Source organism: Cyclopterus lumpus, chromosome 25 (assembly GCF_009769545.1).
Source record: "Cyclopterus lumpus isolate fCycLum1 chromosome 25, fCycLum1.pri, whole genome shotgun sequence".
Classification (NCBI taxonomy): Eukaryota; Metazoa; Chordata; class Actinopteri; order Perciformes; family Cyclopteridae; genus Cyclopterus; species Cyclopterus lumpus.
Genome location: NC_046990.1, coordinates 10,742,052 through 10,758,240, shown reverse-complemented (window position 1 = coordinate 10,758,240; position 16,189 = coordinate 10,742,052). Strand labels below are relative to the sequence as shown.

Here is a 16,189-nt window from a genome sequence, read left to right as displayed (position 1 = left end):
GTTAATGATTCTCTGCAGGCCTTCGATCATCTTCCCTGCATGGAAGCCATTAATAACAGCCAATATCTGACATTTTACTTTAAATAATGCAGCACGGGCTGACTGCGCACGCAGGAACACCTGTTTCTGATTCAAAAGAGCAGCGAGGTGGCACCAGTGGTACCGGTTCTCAAAGTGCAACCACTGTGCTTCCCTACACACACGTTGTGTGCGTGTACAGACACGCACACAACGTGTGTGTAGGGAAGCACAGTGTGTGTGTGCATGTGTGTGTGTTGTAACTGCGCTGATGTTCTGAACATTCACACAGCTCCTCACGGAAATGTCTGACACAATAGGGTGTCGTTTGTATAGTAATATGGTTGTTCATATTTTAATAAGAAAGCTTCTGTGCAAGCTGCCAGCTGTCTGATGTTGTGAAACTCACATTGCAGGGACATCCTCGTGTGTGCTCTTACTAATATTTGCTCAGTGGCGAGTCGATAACATGCGGATCATGTTTCAGAAGGTATTCATACAGGTATTGATGCGAATAGCTCGGGGAACACAGGGAGTTGCACAACAGTTTTACTTATTACTGTGAGCAATGCTGCTGTAATCCTGTAATTCCCCCACTGAGGGACTAACAAAGGATTATCTTATCTTATCTTATCTTAACAGTAAACCCAGGTTTCTTTTCCTTTTCTTTACTCACAATAATCCTTTCATCTGGGCTAACAGGGAGGGGCAACTACCTCCATTCCTTTCAGCACTGGCACCGACACTTGGCTTTTACAGCTGGTCAGGATATGAAACGGGAACAGGTAACTTCATTGTTTGTTCAGGGGTTATCACTTCCTCCTGCAGAACGGGAGGAACCCGGATAACAACGAGGATGTAACAGGCCTGGCCTGTATCTGAATAATGTTAAACGGCAATATCGATGTGGACAGAACGCACAGGAGCAGCCATGGAGAACACATGAACAGGCCTGTAATGTGCCGTCTGCTGCCTCTCACTGGCCATAAACCAGCATTGGACACGTCTTTGCAACTAGAAACGTACAAGATTGAATGTCAGTTACATAAATGTGGGATTGAGTAAAGGGCTCCATTACTGCATAACACATATGCAGTGATATATATATATATATATGGGGTCTGTATTGTTGCCCATTGGTCAAAGACAAGCCAAACTCTCTTGTTTCTATGCTTTATTGAACAAATGCAAATAAGAACAAATGGAAAAGGAAGTCAAACCTTTTTTTTTTAAAAACAGTAAAATAATTGAACTCTCCCTTTCAGCAGTTAAATACAGTACAATGTGTCAAGAGTGCATCCTTCAAAGTCATTTGTGGAGTTACAGTTACAGTTATTTCCCATTAATTCCACACTTGTAGATAATGGAAACCCTTATCTCAAGTGCTCTTGAAGCATTTGGAGCTGGTGCAGCAGAACAATTCTTACTTTTGGAAGAACAGCAACCAAGAAAACATTTGTGTGTCCAACATTGACCCGAACTGAAGCGTGTGTTTTCAGAGGCAACACAAAGAAGCCATTGTACCAACAGATGCAACACCATATTTTGGTAAAATACAGACACTCATTAAGCTGCTTTATTCGGTTAACTTTAGGCGTTAAGAACTACAGATAAGCTGATTATTGTAGTGCTCATAAAAATAGATGTACTTGGTAGTTTGGACCACACGCATGAAGTATTACACAAACTGAAGGCCATACCGAGTGAGGACAGACTACCTCATACTTCAACAAGTACATCAAGTATAACTCGTTATGTTTATTGTATATTTAAGCAATATTTACAGACTTAAAACTTCCCTCTGTGGCTTGGAGCTTTTAAAAAAAAAAAAAAAAATCACAATAAATTTCCACAATCTCTTCACTTTAGAAAAGGAGAGAAGTTGTAATTGAAGAATGCAACACGAGATTTGAAAGTCAGAGTATGGGGGTCATCACAGAAAGCCAAACTTAGGTTGTGCGCCATGATAAATATTCTTGTCCTGAAGCTGGAGGCTGAAAAGTCGCGAGTGCCTCATAATATATACACAAGATCCATGTCGACATATACCCGCTGCACGCAGATTAAAAATCGAGGCAGAAAACACACAGGGGAGCAAGGAAGGTGAGACAAAAGGGATGGAGTTTGAAGACGAGACAGTTTTGTATTTAACCATCTTAAGTGAATACACGAGCCACCAGAAGTATAGCTCGTACCCGATATCATCATCATAAATAGCATATAAATGAAAGAATTGCTTGGAAGGGGTCAGAGGAAAGGAGCTCTTCTTAGTAGGAGCGGATGGCAGGAGGGACGTGGGCGCAGGCCTGCTCGTCCAAAGAGTGGTCAATAACAGGGCGGTACTCCAGGGTCACCTGTGAGGAGACACAATGGATGCATTATATATATTACTGACTTTTTAGGCCAGTTAATAAGTGTCACAACACACACACTGAGTGGGATTGTACCTTTCCAGTCTTAGGGTCAACGTAGGACATGGTGTGTTTCCTCCAGTGCTGCTCGTAGGGCACCTCCTCCTGCCCCTGCAGGGGCTTCGAGTAGTCGAACTCATCGATACGGTCCTGGAAGAAACAATATAGAAAGTTATTTACTCAGCTATCCACACAAGCAAAGAGAAATACAAAGAACAGATCAAGTGATGGGATGAATGGGTGATTTATCTGAATCTAAAAAGGCAAGCAGAGAACCACAGAAAGAAAAAGGAATGGAGAAGCACAATCAATGCAAACAAACAATGGACAAAGAAGTGCATATACACAGATAAAGTATGCTACGACTGACCTTGAAGTCCTCTCTGGCGTGGGCCCCCCGGCTCTCCTTTCTCTGCTCAGCAGAGTGGATGGTCTGGACGGCGTTCAGCATCAGATTCTGCAGCTCCAAACTTTCCACCAGGTCGGTGTTCCACACAATGCCTGCAGGAGAGAGAGGGGAAGGCATGCCGTCAGTCATCGTGCCTCACAGCGTAGCACTGCAGGAGCCATTGTTGTTTGTTTTGGTTCAGACCTGCAAGGCGTCGCACTTTGAGATTCTAAATGACTCAATCAGCGCACATCCGTCCTCATTTAGAAATGGACAAACGTGTGATAGGAAGCTGTATGCTAGAAAGGATTACGTCGATTTTGCTTTAGTTTAGTTTTTTTAAATGGTGAACAAAGGCATTGGCTTTTGAGTACTTTGCAAACTATAATTTCGTTACAAAAGGCAACGCACAGCACATACACACACCTAGATCTTCAAGAAATGCATTATTAATGTGGGTATCATAGAAGCGCGTTGGCATCGGCATTGAGCTTACACACACGGGACTGAAAGCCACGACAAACACTAAGGCCCCTCTTTACAGACGGTCACATGCAGCGGTGCATTACCTCGGTCAAAGGTCTTGATGTCGTCCAAGGTCTCGTAAATGGCGTCCATCTTGTCGCATCCCTCCTTCAGAACGGAGCCGGTACGGAACACCGCGGCGTGCGCCTGCATGGTCTGTAAGGGAAGGCAGGAAGAAAAAAGGTGTTCTTCAGGCTTAGTGAAGAAAACACATCAGTAGAATACGGCAGCGACTCAATCTGTGCTTCTGATCCTACAGTGTACCTACAAATTTGACAAACACATTTCCAACCAATGCTTCTAGCGTCTGTGGTCTCATTTTGTTTGTGTGCATGTTGTTGTGCGTACCTTCTGCATGTTGAGCCGGATCTCTGAGGTTCTCAGGCTTCCGTTGGCAAACCTCAACTTGTCCAGGTTGGCAACAGACTCCTCTCCTGCACTGGGCGTCAGAGGGGACAGTTTCTCTCCTGAAGAGCAAACAACAACAACAACAAAGTCAGCTGTGCAGCAAGCATGTACTGATGTCAGCCCTGTCCGTTAGGCACTCAGATGTCGATAGACATTGTAGCGTCAAATATGAAAAAACTAAGCAGACCTAAAGAAACTCTTCACTCTAATAAAAACAATGAAGATCATCACCGGGTTTGTGCTCCTCGGCGATGGTGAGGGCGCAGGCTCTGCCGAACACCACCAGGTCCAGCAGAGAGTTAGCTCCCAGCCGGTTAGCACCGTGGACACTAGCGCACGCCGACTCGCCGCAGGCATACAGCCCAGGAACTACCTTGTCGTTTCCCTCGGCATGAGTTATTACCTGATGGGGGAGGACAAAGAAAACAGAAAATAGGTGTGTCCCTTTGTTGGCAAACAACTTGGAATTACAATACTTGGAATTGTGTGTGGATCTACGCGACTGCGCACGCATTACCCACCTGTCCCTTGTAGTTTGTGGGTATTCCACCCATGTTGTAATGGACGGTGGGCAGGACAGGGATGGGTTCTTTGGTGACGTCGACTCCAGCAAAGATCATGGCCGTCTCGGAGATACCAGGCAGCCTTGTGGCCAGCTGCTGGGGAGGCAGGTGGTGAAGCTGCAGGTGCACGTGGTCCTTCTCTGGACCGACACCCCTGAGGAACAGACCGGAATAAAGATATGATGAATGGATTATCACCTTTTTTTTGTATGCACACTTCTATCTCTCACACACACACATACATATATCGTCTTTACCTGCCCTCTCTGATCTCAATGGTCATGGAGCGGGACACCACGTCTCTGGAGGCCAGGTCTTTGGCATTGGGTGCGTAGCGCTCCATGAAGCGCTCTCCCTCACTGTTGATCAGGATCCCTCCCTCACCACGGCAACCCTCTGTGATCAGACAGCCAGCACCGTAGATCCCTGTAAAGGTTCACGTGTTTAAAAACAAAACAAAAAAGGGACTCACATTTTGCAGTAACAAAATAGCCGTGTTGTAGTAAGTTAACTTTGAGCTTCATCCTGGGTTTCTACTACAACAATTGTGTTTTATGTTGGGTACCCGTTTCCTCTGGGTTGCCATGGTAACTATGCATTAGTTAGAAAAAGGAATACATAAGAAATCAAGATCTTTCTTAAATAAAACTCTTGACATCCTGACGAGCCTTTTACACAATCCCTTCAGCCTTGTTAAGCTACTACCTGTTAAGCTGTTTTTATTGTTCCATAATAACAAAATAAATACCCTGCATCACACATAAAGAGGCGAGACCTTTGGAGACCTCTGACAGGCCAGGCCACGAGAGGGGGGGGAGGCTGAGGAGTCGGTGTCAAATATCCAGCAGGAACCAAAATAAAGATGATCACTTCACGCAACAGTGGCCCGTTAGTGGAGCTCAATGTAAACAGGGAGTCCTGAACAGACTCATGAATCAGCCCAGCATTAGGGAGCCGAGATAAATGTATGCCAGATTGAATAATTAACCTAAAAAGAGTGTAAATAAAGCCGACCCGTTACCGTCCCATACAGTAAATGTGACAAAAGGCATTTGATCAATGCACTAACGAGTTGTCCAAGCATTACACCAGAGTTCATTAGTGCTTACAGCTCTCAGTGTGTCTTAATACGTCTGTGCAGACAGTTGGCAGCATTCGTCTCACACTTTTAAAAGCAGAAATAAAATAACGGACTTTGAACGGTCATTGATGGAATTCGTTGACTAGTAGTGCATGTAGCTGCCGGTATGTGGCCTTTCAAAATGAGATTATGCTTTTACTCCGCGCCCTTCAGGAGGAACAGTTTACGACTTGGGTTTATACGTTTATTTTTTTTTCTTACCAGTGGGATGGAACTGTACAAACTCCAAATCCTGGCAGGGCAGGCCAGCTCTGGTCACCATTGCATTTCCATCTCCTGTACTAGTGTGGGCAGATGTGCAGCTGAAATAGGTTCTTCCATAACCCCTGGAGGGAAAGATACAACTCAATTATAAACCTAAATACACCTTTGTCTTATATTGACTGCAGTTAGTTGAAGAAAGGGTTATCAATGAAGACAACGTGTGCATTTCTTTTCGCCAACAGTGAATGGTATACCTACCCAGTAGCAATGACAGTATTCTGGGCTCTAAAGCGGTGAATAGATCCGTCCTCCATGCAGAGAGCAATCACTCCTTTGCACTCTCCATTTTCCATCAGCAGGTCCAGGGCGAAGTACTCCACAAAGTAACTGGTGTCGTAACGAAGCGACTGAACAGGAGACGGAAGGTTAAAAGGGTAATCCGTGGTATTTTATGTATGAGCCGAGTGAAAGAAATGATGGAGAGAACAAAGTGTGTGGGCTCACCCGCCCATAAAGTGTGTGCAGCAGAGAGTGTCCCGTCCGGTCTGCTACGCAGCAGCAGCGGTGGGCCTGGCCTCCTTTCCCAAATTTGAGACTCTGACCTCCAAAAGCCCTCTGGTAGATCTTCCCGTCTTCAGTGCGGCTGAACGGCATGCCGAAGTTCTCCAGCTGGAAAAGAGCAGCATGTCGTTGAGATTTAGTGCCAAAAAGCCAGCGACTGTCAGCAAACATAACCACTGATGTGCATGTGTGTGTGTGCGTGAGCACTTACCTCCACTACGGCTGCAGGTGCCTGCTCTGTCATGTAGTGAATAGCGTCCTGGTCTCCCAGCCAATCAGATCCCTTCACTGTGTCGTAGAAATGCCACCTCCAGTCATCCCCCTCCATGTTCCCCAGAGCTGCATTGATCCCACCCTGTGAATCAGGTTAATATTCAATTATTGAATACAATTGATCGTGACAACATCTTAGAGCTCAACGCTCTGAAGATAGTGGAGATGGTTGTGGATCACGTTTAATGCCATGCACCAATCACCGAGCCAAATTCCTTGCATGTGCAACGCACTTGGCAACAAACAGTTCTGATTCTGATTGCGAACACGTTATTTATACCTGTGCAGCGACAGTGTGAGACCTGGTGGGGAAGAGCTTGGTGATGCATGCAGTGTTGAAGCCAGCCTCGGACAGGCCAAAAGCGGCCCTGAGTCCTGCTCCTCCAGCTCCGACCACCACAGCATCAAACTCATGATCCACAACTGGGTACTGAGTAGAGATCTGAAAACAATGGAGGAGAGAAGTTTCGGGGAAAAACATCCAATTAAAAAGTAGCTCGCTTGTACATCCACATCATTAGTGTTTTAAGGATGCATAGTTCCAGATCAGTTTCAGGCCATAATTGGTTATAAATCACAAAGTCAATACAACGGCCGTATTAAATGTGAATCTTTTTTTATAGAAAGAAAAAAAGATCAAAACACAACTCACGTCATCTGCTACTTTGGCACTACTCTTCTTGCCATAGATGGAGAAGTGGAAGTTTCTGGACCCCTGAACTGCAGCGGCAGGGACCTGGAATAAAAGAAAACAACGGATATTAAATGGGGAAATCAAAACAAGAGAAAAAAAACAACCTTATTCTGCTAAGCATACAACTACTGCTTTCTTTATTCCTCTATTAAAAATAAAGCTTTAACGTCAAATGTGTATTCCTTGTAACACTTGCATAACAAGCTCTACTTTAGCATAAATCAGTGAGCGCACTGATTTACACACTGAGCATGAACGTTATTAAACAAACAATAGTCTGATCGGTGTCAGGTTAACTGAGTCTTGTGGATCGGTGTGCACCGTATCCTTTAACGTGTGGCTAGCTAACACACACAGAGGCTACAACCGTTTTCCACAAGGGCAACTGAAGGGTCTTCTTATAGCCATGTTGGGCTTCCACAGGGGGGTGGACAGCTTACTGAAAACACGACTGTGTGTGTGGAGAAACAACTCGAGCTGGCGCAGCTACATATAAAAACTACTAAGTTACAACTGCTAACTAGTAGTTGAATAGCTTCGTGGTGTCACATTGAAAGACCCTAAGCTAACGTTACATAGGTTACGCAAGTGGGAATCGGACAGTTACGAAAGCTTCTTTTCAGCGTAAAATAGAAGACGATCAACGCCCACACGCAGCCGGATCGCATACAGATATATGATGGCATCTAAATATTAATACTCACTGCTTTGGTTTTAGACAACACCCTCTTGGAGAGGAGTCGGGAGGCAACGCGAACACTCGCCATGTTGTCAGTTGAAGGAGCGATTCTGAGCCACGGCGCAGGGTAAGATATTCCGTAGCAATGGGACAAACCACTGTCCGAGAACGGGGGGGTGTCCTTTTATGTCGCACCTCACGGGTGTTCTTTAAAACCCGCATTCACGTGATTAAACTGGACAGGCAGTGCTTTTATATAGACGAAGCTTCCAGATAAACCCACAAAACATTTAATTATAACACCTAATAGGTTCTTTATACAAGTGACATTCCATGGAATACCCCCAGTCGTTAAAAAATGGACTGCCGCAGCCTAACATTGTATAAGCAAGCAGAGTGTGCAGGAACAAATGTATAAGTGACCTAGACTTTGCATTCAAGGTGAGACACAGCACCTTATCTCTAACAGCTGTGCGCCGACCTGTAGTCGGACTTGCAGCACGCGTGTGTTCCGTGTCATGTTTGTGTATTAAATACTTTAGCGAGTTTGAGCCAGCAAGCTAAACGCCAGCTTAGCATGTTAGCTCACAGCTAGCCTTGTTTATGGTGAACCGGAATGTCAAACTTTCACATCAGAGCAGCGTTGTTTCTGCTGCCTGTCGCGGTGTTTGTTGGTTAAACTAATCCAATGGATGCTCGGGACCTTCAGTGTTTATTGAAACATGAGACTTCGTAATTAACTAATTTATAAGTGTCTTGTTATGTTCAAAGCTAAAGCCGCCTTGTGTTGCGATTGGCAGTCGGTGATAAACTCTTTCAGATTGGGGTGCAACATGTAAACATATATTAGATATATTCAAAGGAGTCAATTAACCCTGACGTGTGTTTGTGTGACAGCAGTCTCCATGAACAACTTGAATGACCCCCCCAGATGGAACATCCAACCAGACCCCAGAGGAAGGGGGGCGGGGGCCGGCGATGGCAACCAATGGAACTACGCCCTGCTGGTCCCGATGCTGGGGCTGGCTGCATTTCGTAAGTTACACAAAAGGCGTGTGTGGAGTGTGTCTGTGGTTCGGTAACAGACATAGGAGAACATATGAGCTCGTGAATGTATATCTGATGGCTCCTGCAAAGCTGCTTGAGGTTGTGTGAGGTCCACTAACCCTCTGAGAAGTGGACAGTCGCGTATACATGTACTGTATGCATCTTTTTTCTTATGAAATTGTCAAATGACAAAGGTAGACATTGTAAGAAAACATGTCCTCCTCCTTCCGAAGGTTTAATTGCCACCTGCCTCGGACTGGGTTAGGCATTATAGCGACAAAAATAAATAATCATGCTTCTGATGCATTTGTTGTTGTCACAAACTGATGTTAGTATTATTAGACTGCAAATTGACCGCATTGTTATGAATATTGAGTAACAGGGAGAGACAGAATGGTACTAAAATCCCTTTTTGCAGACTCCAACGGTACGAACACCGGGGAGCGCACGGACACGTGCAAGAGGCCTCTGGGGCAAATATTACTGTGGGATTTCAGTCACGCACTTTTTAATGGGCTTTAATGAGTTGTCAAAGTACACAGTCGGACACAAGCACAGCAGTTTTAAAAGCTCACGACCAGGAAGCCAGGGAAAATACGACATTGATGTGCATACATGTTGATGTATATACACAGATGAATGAGATAGCTTCCTGAACAGACTTCACAATCAGACAATGGATTTATTAGTAGTTTTAGATTTTGAAATGATGCTAAAATGATATCTGATATCCTAAATACCTGTGGTTAGTTCAGTTGCTTTCACACCACAAACAAACAAATGTAGCATGAGGGAGAATCTAAATGGACAGGTTAGGCGTAAAAAGCGACTTCAATATTTGAATATCTCAAGTCCCACCATGCTTTCAGGTTGGATCTGGTCCAGGGAGTCTCAGAGGGAGATCCAGAAAGTCAAAGACCAGTATGACAACGACGTGTCCACACTAAAAAGCGAGATGGAGGCACGATACCGTGACACACTGACAGAGAGGCGCAGGGCAGCGGCTACACTGGAGCTGGAGCTAGAGAAGGAGAGACAGAGGGTCAAAGGTTACAAGCAGGCCCTGATCTCACAGAGCCAGCAGCTGATGGAAGAACGGAAACAGTTGCATCAGGTAAAATCTTGACTTGCAAACCATTACTGCTATTGTGCATGTTTCCCTTCCGACCTGTAGCCTCCCCTGCGTAAACCAAAAGGCTGTCTTCTCTCTCATAAGGAGCGCCAGTCCTTGGAGGAAGAGAAGCAAAGGCAGGTAAAGTCCGGCGCTGCAGGGGCTGTGCTGCATCGCGCCCTGGAACAAGAGAACGACTGGCAGCGGCGAGCCACCACGACTCTGAAGGAGCTCGAGGGTCAGCTCGTGGACCGCCAGAACGCCTACTGTTCCCTCATCCAACCTCGGGACCAGCGGCTGGAGATGGAGAAGAACATGCTGCTTCACGTCGTCAAACACCCCATCGGAGCGGAACTGGATCTAGAGTCCGACCTGAAGGATATTTTTAGGAGAGATAAGCACTGCGCGGACTTGCTAAACATGGACAAGAGGAAGAATGGAAGCCTCATGTGGGTGTACCTCAGGTTCTGGCAGCAGCAGGTCACCGTGCAGAAGCACAAGAGGGCCGAAGAGGCTGTATTCAATGGGAAATTCCAGTCTCAAACAAAGTGACAAACCTTGAGTTTTTCATTTGACTTTGAAAAAATGTTAAAGGTATCCGAAATGGAAAATGCATGTATTTTTATTTCTTTGTAAATTATCTTTACGCGGTAACCCCAATAAGGTGACGTCCAACATCTGAAGGTTCCTCCCGTCATCTCAGTGTTTAGAAAAGAAGGGAAGTCAAGTTTGGAGCATGCAGAAATATTGCTATTACTTCAGAAGCCCCAGTTAAAGCTGGGGTTGGTGATCTTGCGATACTTGCAAGAGTACGCTAGATTTTTAAAAAATATTATCCAACTTAAAAACACAGCCCAGTGTTGCCAACTTTTTTTCAAATGAGAGTTGCGAGCAGCATTAGCTCCAAAAGTTGCCACGTCCTTTTTTTTTTTTTTTTTGTCACAGCATTTGATTTATTGTTTGCTGTCGGGATGTAATGAGAATTTAAACAATAATATAAAAAATATTTCTGAAGAGGATTACCAACCCTGCCTTTTAAGACTCATTAGCTTTACAGTAAATGTGTAATGATGAAAATGCACATGGATCATTCAAGTGTTTGTCTTTGCTCTATGTAAAGCGTCTTTGAGTGTCTAGAAAAACGTTATATAAATTTGCTTATTATTAAGTGGAAGTTTTTTCACATTCTTTTGAGTGCCATGAATTATTGCTCGGTGCATATTTTGTCGGTCTGTATGTTCCTCAACCTCGGGTATGAATTGAGTGTTCCCAATAACTGTTCCCAATGTGGTGTGATATTACACATCCCCTTTGTTGCTGCAAGTTTCTTCAGGAAGGAAATGAATCACAATGAAAACCATACTGTGTTGGAACAAAACAGGGAAGAAAAAAAATTTCTCACATTATTTTTATGGGAGAAATGATTGTCGTCTTCCTCTGTAGTGTGTTGACACCACACATTAATACGTATTATGGAGGTATTTGTCTTGATATCTGTGGGACCTCCAGGTTTCCTTCCACGTATCGCATCTCTCGTTGCACTCCGAAGTGTGTGACCCCCTTATGATACATGATCCCAAGCCAATAAGAACAGTGCGTCAGTCTCTGGTTTTAAATTTCTAGTCTTCAACGCAGGTTTGCAGGAGCTTTTTTAACTGAAAGTACATGTGAATCTAAATGAGGGAATAGAGCACAAAGTAGTGCTCGGCAACACTTTACCACAATACTCCTCTTTGAAATAGTGGAATAGCACCTTTGTACTTCACACTTACCCACTAAAAATGTAGCATTTCTATACGGCTACCAAGCTTCTCTCTGCGGTTACTTTTTTATTTGGACCACAACTTGGTGGTGTGCTGGATTTGATGTCATGAACTCAAATGTACTGACTCTGACCATCCTAATAAATACCTGCTTCAAGAACTTCATTTTGTGTTCTTGTTCTCTCTTTAAGAATCTCGTACGGCTACATTTTAGCAAAGTATAACATCTGGTCCCGTTGCAATGCCACTGTCCTACCACAGGGGGGTGCTGCCGCTGTGTTTGTATCCTAAAGAATGTAGAAACTTAGAATGAACAGTATGCAACAGGTTTACATGGAAATAATTGGTCCATTACAGAACACTCTTCTCCCATATAGTCAAAACCTTATCAGGGATTTGTTGTATTTTCTCTCACAGGAGCGTGTTATCAACTTTAATGTACGCCAGTAAGTAAAATGAGGTCACAGACACTGGTTCAAATGTCACAGTAAAGATAGTCACACAATGTACAACTGAAATACCATTTAATTTGTAACAACGGCCGCACGACACTCTCTAAACAAAGGTAAATACTCTCGATTTTCTTGCTTCACTCCCTCCTCTGCACCCGATGACAGCTTTCCCTCGGCGAGAACATCAGACTCGAGGCTCCGGAGTTCACTGGTTTGCAGAGCTCCCGAGTCACTTCCTGTTCCCCCGCTCCGTTACCCACTGGCTGTTGTTCCGAGCACCCAAAGGTGCACGGAGCACGCTGTAGCTTGCTGGTGTTGCAGAAGGGCAGCCGGTGCTCCGTCGTGACTCTGCTGCTGCTGCCTAGCCTCAGTGTCTGGCTGGGACTCCTCTCCACCAGGAAGTGGGCCACCTGTTGCTGCTTGTAACTTTCTCTTCGAATGCTGTCCGTCTCTGACAGAGTGAGCCTGCAACACATTACACACACCGGACAAATGCTGTGCAGCGTACATAACGAGTGCTGCCCTGCTGTCCTTGACCCTCTCTGTCCTGCTGCTCGCCACACTGAGCACTAAGTCGCACTGAGCACTAGAGCACTAGGTCACACTGAACACTAGGCCGCGCTGAGCACTAGGTCGCACTGAGCACTAGAGCACACTGAGCACTAGGTCGCACTGAGCACTAGAGCAAACTGAGCACTAGAGCACACTGAGCACTAGAGCACTAGGTCACACTGAACACTAGGCCGCGCTGAGCACTAGGTCGCACTGAGCACTAGAGCACACTGAGCACTAGAGCACACTGAGCACTAGGTCGCACTGAGCACTAGAGCAAACTGAGCACTAGAGCACACTGAGCACTAGAGCACTAGGCCGCACTGAGCACTAGAGCACACTGAGCACTAGAGCACTAGGTCACACTGAGCACTAGGCCACAATGAGCACTAGAGCACACTGAGCACTAGAGCACACTGAGCACTAGAGCACTAGAGCACACTGAGCACTAGAGCACTAGAGCACTAGGCCACACAGGTCTACAAATACTTCACAAAGATTGCAGATTGCAGAACTTAATCTAGAACAACGCTGCCTGAATCCCAACGTGGGAACAACCTACTTGTATTGTGGCCTCGTTTCAAGGACCAGGCCCAGCCAGCACTCTTGGTAGCTCTCCTTCTTCCACTGGTTTTCCTCCTGCAGATCACAGTAGGAGTTCACCAGGTAGCAGCCTCCTCTGCTCACGCAGTGCATGGTGCAGGTTGTGCCTGAGGCCGACGTCCACTTTCGCTCCTTTCGCACTTGACTCGATCAAATCACGTGGTCGTCATCATCAATGTGTGTGTACCAAGAAGTCTTGATATGTGAGTGCGTTTGGCGATGTGTTAAATACACAGCCTTGTTTCTATTTATACTCCTCTGCATCACTTTGTCGTGAACGTCATCACTCCAGGCATCCTGAAGGTTGGTTTTCATGTGAACATGTCCGTTGGCTCTTTCCGTGACGCCAGGACACCACATTGCATCCATATATAAGTGCATATTGACAGAAATATGAAATGACCAATCTGCTTAAATGACAAGTCAAAACAAATATCCTCCGACTCCTCGAATGTCTCTCACATGCAGGAAGGAAACAGCTGAGAGCAATCAGATCCCTGACTGACAGTCATAATCCGACTCATTAATCCTAAACTATATCTTGTAACCGTCTGCAAAATCCATCCTTGTGAGCGATTTAGCAAAGTTCTCCGGCACCACAGACCTCCAGGTGCCACTGTGCCCTCAGCTTTCATCAAAGCTGAGGGTGAAACTCAATCAGAGGGCGTATGATGGCGTGACCGGGGCACTGCAGGGCATGCTGGACCCATCCCAGGTAAAACAGTCCGTTCCCGACACACAAGAGCCACGATTGAATGTTATTTAATAAGAGCAGGAATGTTGTGCCACTAGTAGTCATATACTTGGTTGTTGCGTATCAGTTGCACGGATACGAAAACACATTTGTGTCACTAATAAACAGCTTGTGCCTATATTACATTACATTATCCTCCATTTAAAGGTTGGAATTGAGATACGTTAATCAGAGTAATACAATGTTATAGAGGATGCTGACAACATCGACGCAGAGTTCATGGAAATATATATTTTGCCGTGGCTCATTCACCTTCAACTGTTGCATGGTTTTATTACATGGACCCACTTATATTTAAACAACGAATAAAGTAGATGCACAATAATTCTCTTTCAAATAATGGATTTATTGTCAAACAACAACATTTACAGTACATTTCTCAGTTGAAAAAATGAGTTAATACAATGACTTTGTGTCCCTAAATAACGCATCTTTGATATAGTACAGTGTGTGTGTGTGTGTGTGTGTGTCATGTGTCAAACTCAGGGTATGCATCACGTGCAGCATTATCATCTCAGCATCATTAGCTGAACCAGGCGGGCCTCTTCCTGGCCCTCTCCACAATCCTCTTGTCTTTGTCCAGCTCACTCGGTGCTTCGCCCTCGTACAGGACCACCGTCTCCACGCTCGGGGCCGCCAGCGGGCCGCCTTCCATGGCTTTCATCTGTTGGCGGATCAGAGCCGTCTCCTTGCACACCTTAGCGTAGCAGAAGCCACACATGATGTGTTTCTGCTTCAGGTGGCCGCACTCTGGACACGGCTCGATGTTGTTCTGAGAGAGAGAGAGAGGCAGAGGACCTGTGGGTGAAACAACTTGTGCGTCTTGTGTCACTGCTATGTCTTCATACTTATTGGCCAACATATAAAAAACAATGTTGATTTACGTGTATTCATTTACGTGTATTATTGAACATTAATTGAATAACACTTGTGTCTTTCAATAACAAAAAGTCATTTGTTGACACAGTCGGTGCCGCATTTGATTATATTTGCAAGAGGAAGTTTCTGTTGAGTTTTGTTAATGCCGTTTTTAAAAGATTTACATGCCACAAACTAAATGCTATTGAGCTTAAATGCACAGGGGCGAGTTACAGCTGATAGCTACTAACCTTATTATAGATAGTAAGAAACATATATATATATAAAGTTAGGTTTTTGGGGTGAAATGGGAGGACCCACAGTATATACCTTGACTTGTAAGATCTTGCTTTCAGCTCTCCTCCTGGTGCGGTTGATCTCGATCGTGCGCCTCTTCTTGGGCGCTGCCATCCAGAGGATGCCGTCGAGGAGGTCCGGAGACCGCTCCGGGTCGTGGTGCTGCTCCTCCAGCTCCTCCTCCCCGTCGAGCTGAGGCAGGAGGCCGGGGCCATTCACTGCCAGAGCCGGAGCTGCACACACGGGAAAAAAAACACTGTTATCTCCAACCCAAGGATGCACATGTAGAGAAGTGTGTGTGTGTGTGTGTGTGTGTGTAAACTCACCCAGTTGTCTGTCTAACGTCCGTCCGGCCGCCTGCAGAAGTCTGCTTTCAATGTGCAGCAAAGAGCATCTGAGGCTGTGCACCAGAGCAGATATATTCATCATGTTTTGTTGTCAGCACGCTCCCGTCCAACATGTCAAACAGCTCACGGTCACTGAGAGTCAACACGTCATCAAACGGCGACGACAAACCGCACTTCTTCTGTTTAAAACCAGCAGGCGAGATGGATTCCGGCGTCTCACTGCCACCTAGTGGCCACATGTCTAACTTCACTCTTTAGTGTTATTTAACGAAACACATTTGTCTTGGTAGTCTGAACTGTCATATTGGTTATAGTTCCTAAATTATGTTTTTTTTTTCATGCAATATCATACTGTGATACACTTTCATTTTTATTTAGCTTTTTTACATTTTCATTTCCTTTTTATTATTTAAATTCTTAAATGTAATATGCCCTGCTATTTTATTTTATTTTATTGTATATTTGTAACAAATGTTCTGCTGCTGCTTGAAATCTAATCTAATCTATCCACTGTAACACATTGCCTATAATGCAATCTAA

General features: G+C 45.0%; 4 protein-coding genes across 7 annotated transcripts; 1 reads left to right on the top strand and 3 right to left on the bottom strand.

Moving 5' to 3' along the window:
• Nucleotides 1–1,177: 1,177 nt before the first annotated feature.
• Nucleotides 1,178–8,022, bottom strand: sdha (succinate dehydrogenase complex, subunit A, flavoprotein (Fp)). Its single transcript, XM_034529201.1, has 15 exons — nucleotides 7,891–8,022; nucleotides 7,145–7,228; nucleotides 6,773–6,934; nucleotides 6,431–6,574; nucleotides 6,163–6,327; nucleotides 5,917–6,065; nucleotides 5,656–5,780; nucleotides 4,571–4,739; nucleotides 4,272–4,467; nucleotides 3,982–4,153; nucleotides 3,691–3,809; nucleotides 3,387–3,498; nucleotides 2,800–2,930; nucleotides 2,466–2,579; nucleotides 1,178–2,372 (listed from the first exon to the last, which is right to left on the bottom strand). The coding sequence occupies exons 1-15, from the start codon at nucleotides 7,951–7,953 to the stop codon at nucleotides 2,286–2,288; spliced, it is 1,992 nt and encodes a 663-aa protein (XP_034385092.1). The 5' UTR covers nucleotides 7,954–8,022; the 3' UTR covers nucleotides 1,178–2,285.
• On the top strand, nucleotides 7,070–11,191 carry ccdc127a (coiled-coil domain containing 127a). 4 transcript variants are annotated; one of them, XM_034529208.1, is made up of 4 exons: nucleotides 7,070–7,992; nucleotides 8,766–8,900; nucleotides 9,782–10,026; nucleotides 10,129–11,191. In XM_034529208.1, the coding sequence occupies exons 2-4, from the start codon at nucleotides 8,771–8,773 to the stop codon at nucleotides 10,573–10,575; spliced, it is 822 nt and encodes a 273-aa protein (XP_034385099.1). In that variant the 5' UTR covers nucleotides 7,070–7,992; nucleotides 8,766–8,770; the 3' UTR covers nucleotides 10,576–11,191. The 4 variants fall into 4 exon arrangements, with proteins under 4 accessions (XP_034385099.1, XP_034385100.1, XP_034385098.1 ...); XM_034529209.1 differs by having other exon boundaries at nucleotides 8,763–8,900; XM_034529207.1 differs by lacking the exon at nucleotides 7,070–7,992 and adding an exon at nucleotides 8,016–8,306.
• Nucleotides 11,192–12,375: 1,184 nt separating this feature from the next.
• zmp:0000000930 (telethonin) lies at nucleotides 12,376–13,486 on the bottom strand. Its single transcript, XM_034529215.1, has 2 exons — nucleotides 13,353–13,486; nucleotides 12,376–12,703 (listed from the first exon to the last, which is right to left on the bottom strand). The coding sequence occupies exons 1-2, from the start codon at nucleotides 13,484–13,486 to the stop codon at nucleotides 12,376–12,378; spliced, it is 462 nt and encodes a 153-aa protein (XP_034385106.1).
• A 986-nt stretch (nucleotides 13,487–14,472) lies between these two features.
• mrpl32 (mitochondrial ribosomal protein L32) lies at nucleotides 14,473–16,008 on the bottom strand. The gene is made up of 3 exons (XM_034529214.1): nucleotides 15,629–16,008; nucleotides 15,336–15,535; nucleotides 14,473–14,919 (listed from the first exon to the last, which is right to left on the bottom strand). The coding sequence occupies exons 1-3, from the start codon at nucleotides 15,729–15,731 to the stop codon at nucleotides 14,671–14,673; spliced, it is 552 nt and encodes a 183-aa protein (XP_034385105.1). The 5' UTR covers nucleotides 15,732–16,008; the 3' UTR covers nucleotides 14,473–14,670.
• Between the last annotated feature and the right edge of the window lie 181 nt (nucleotides 16,009–16,189).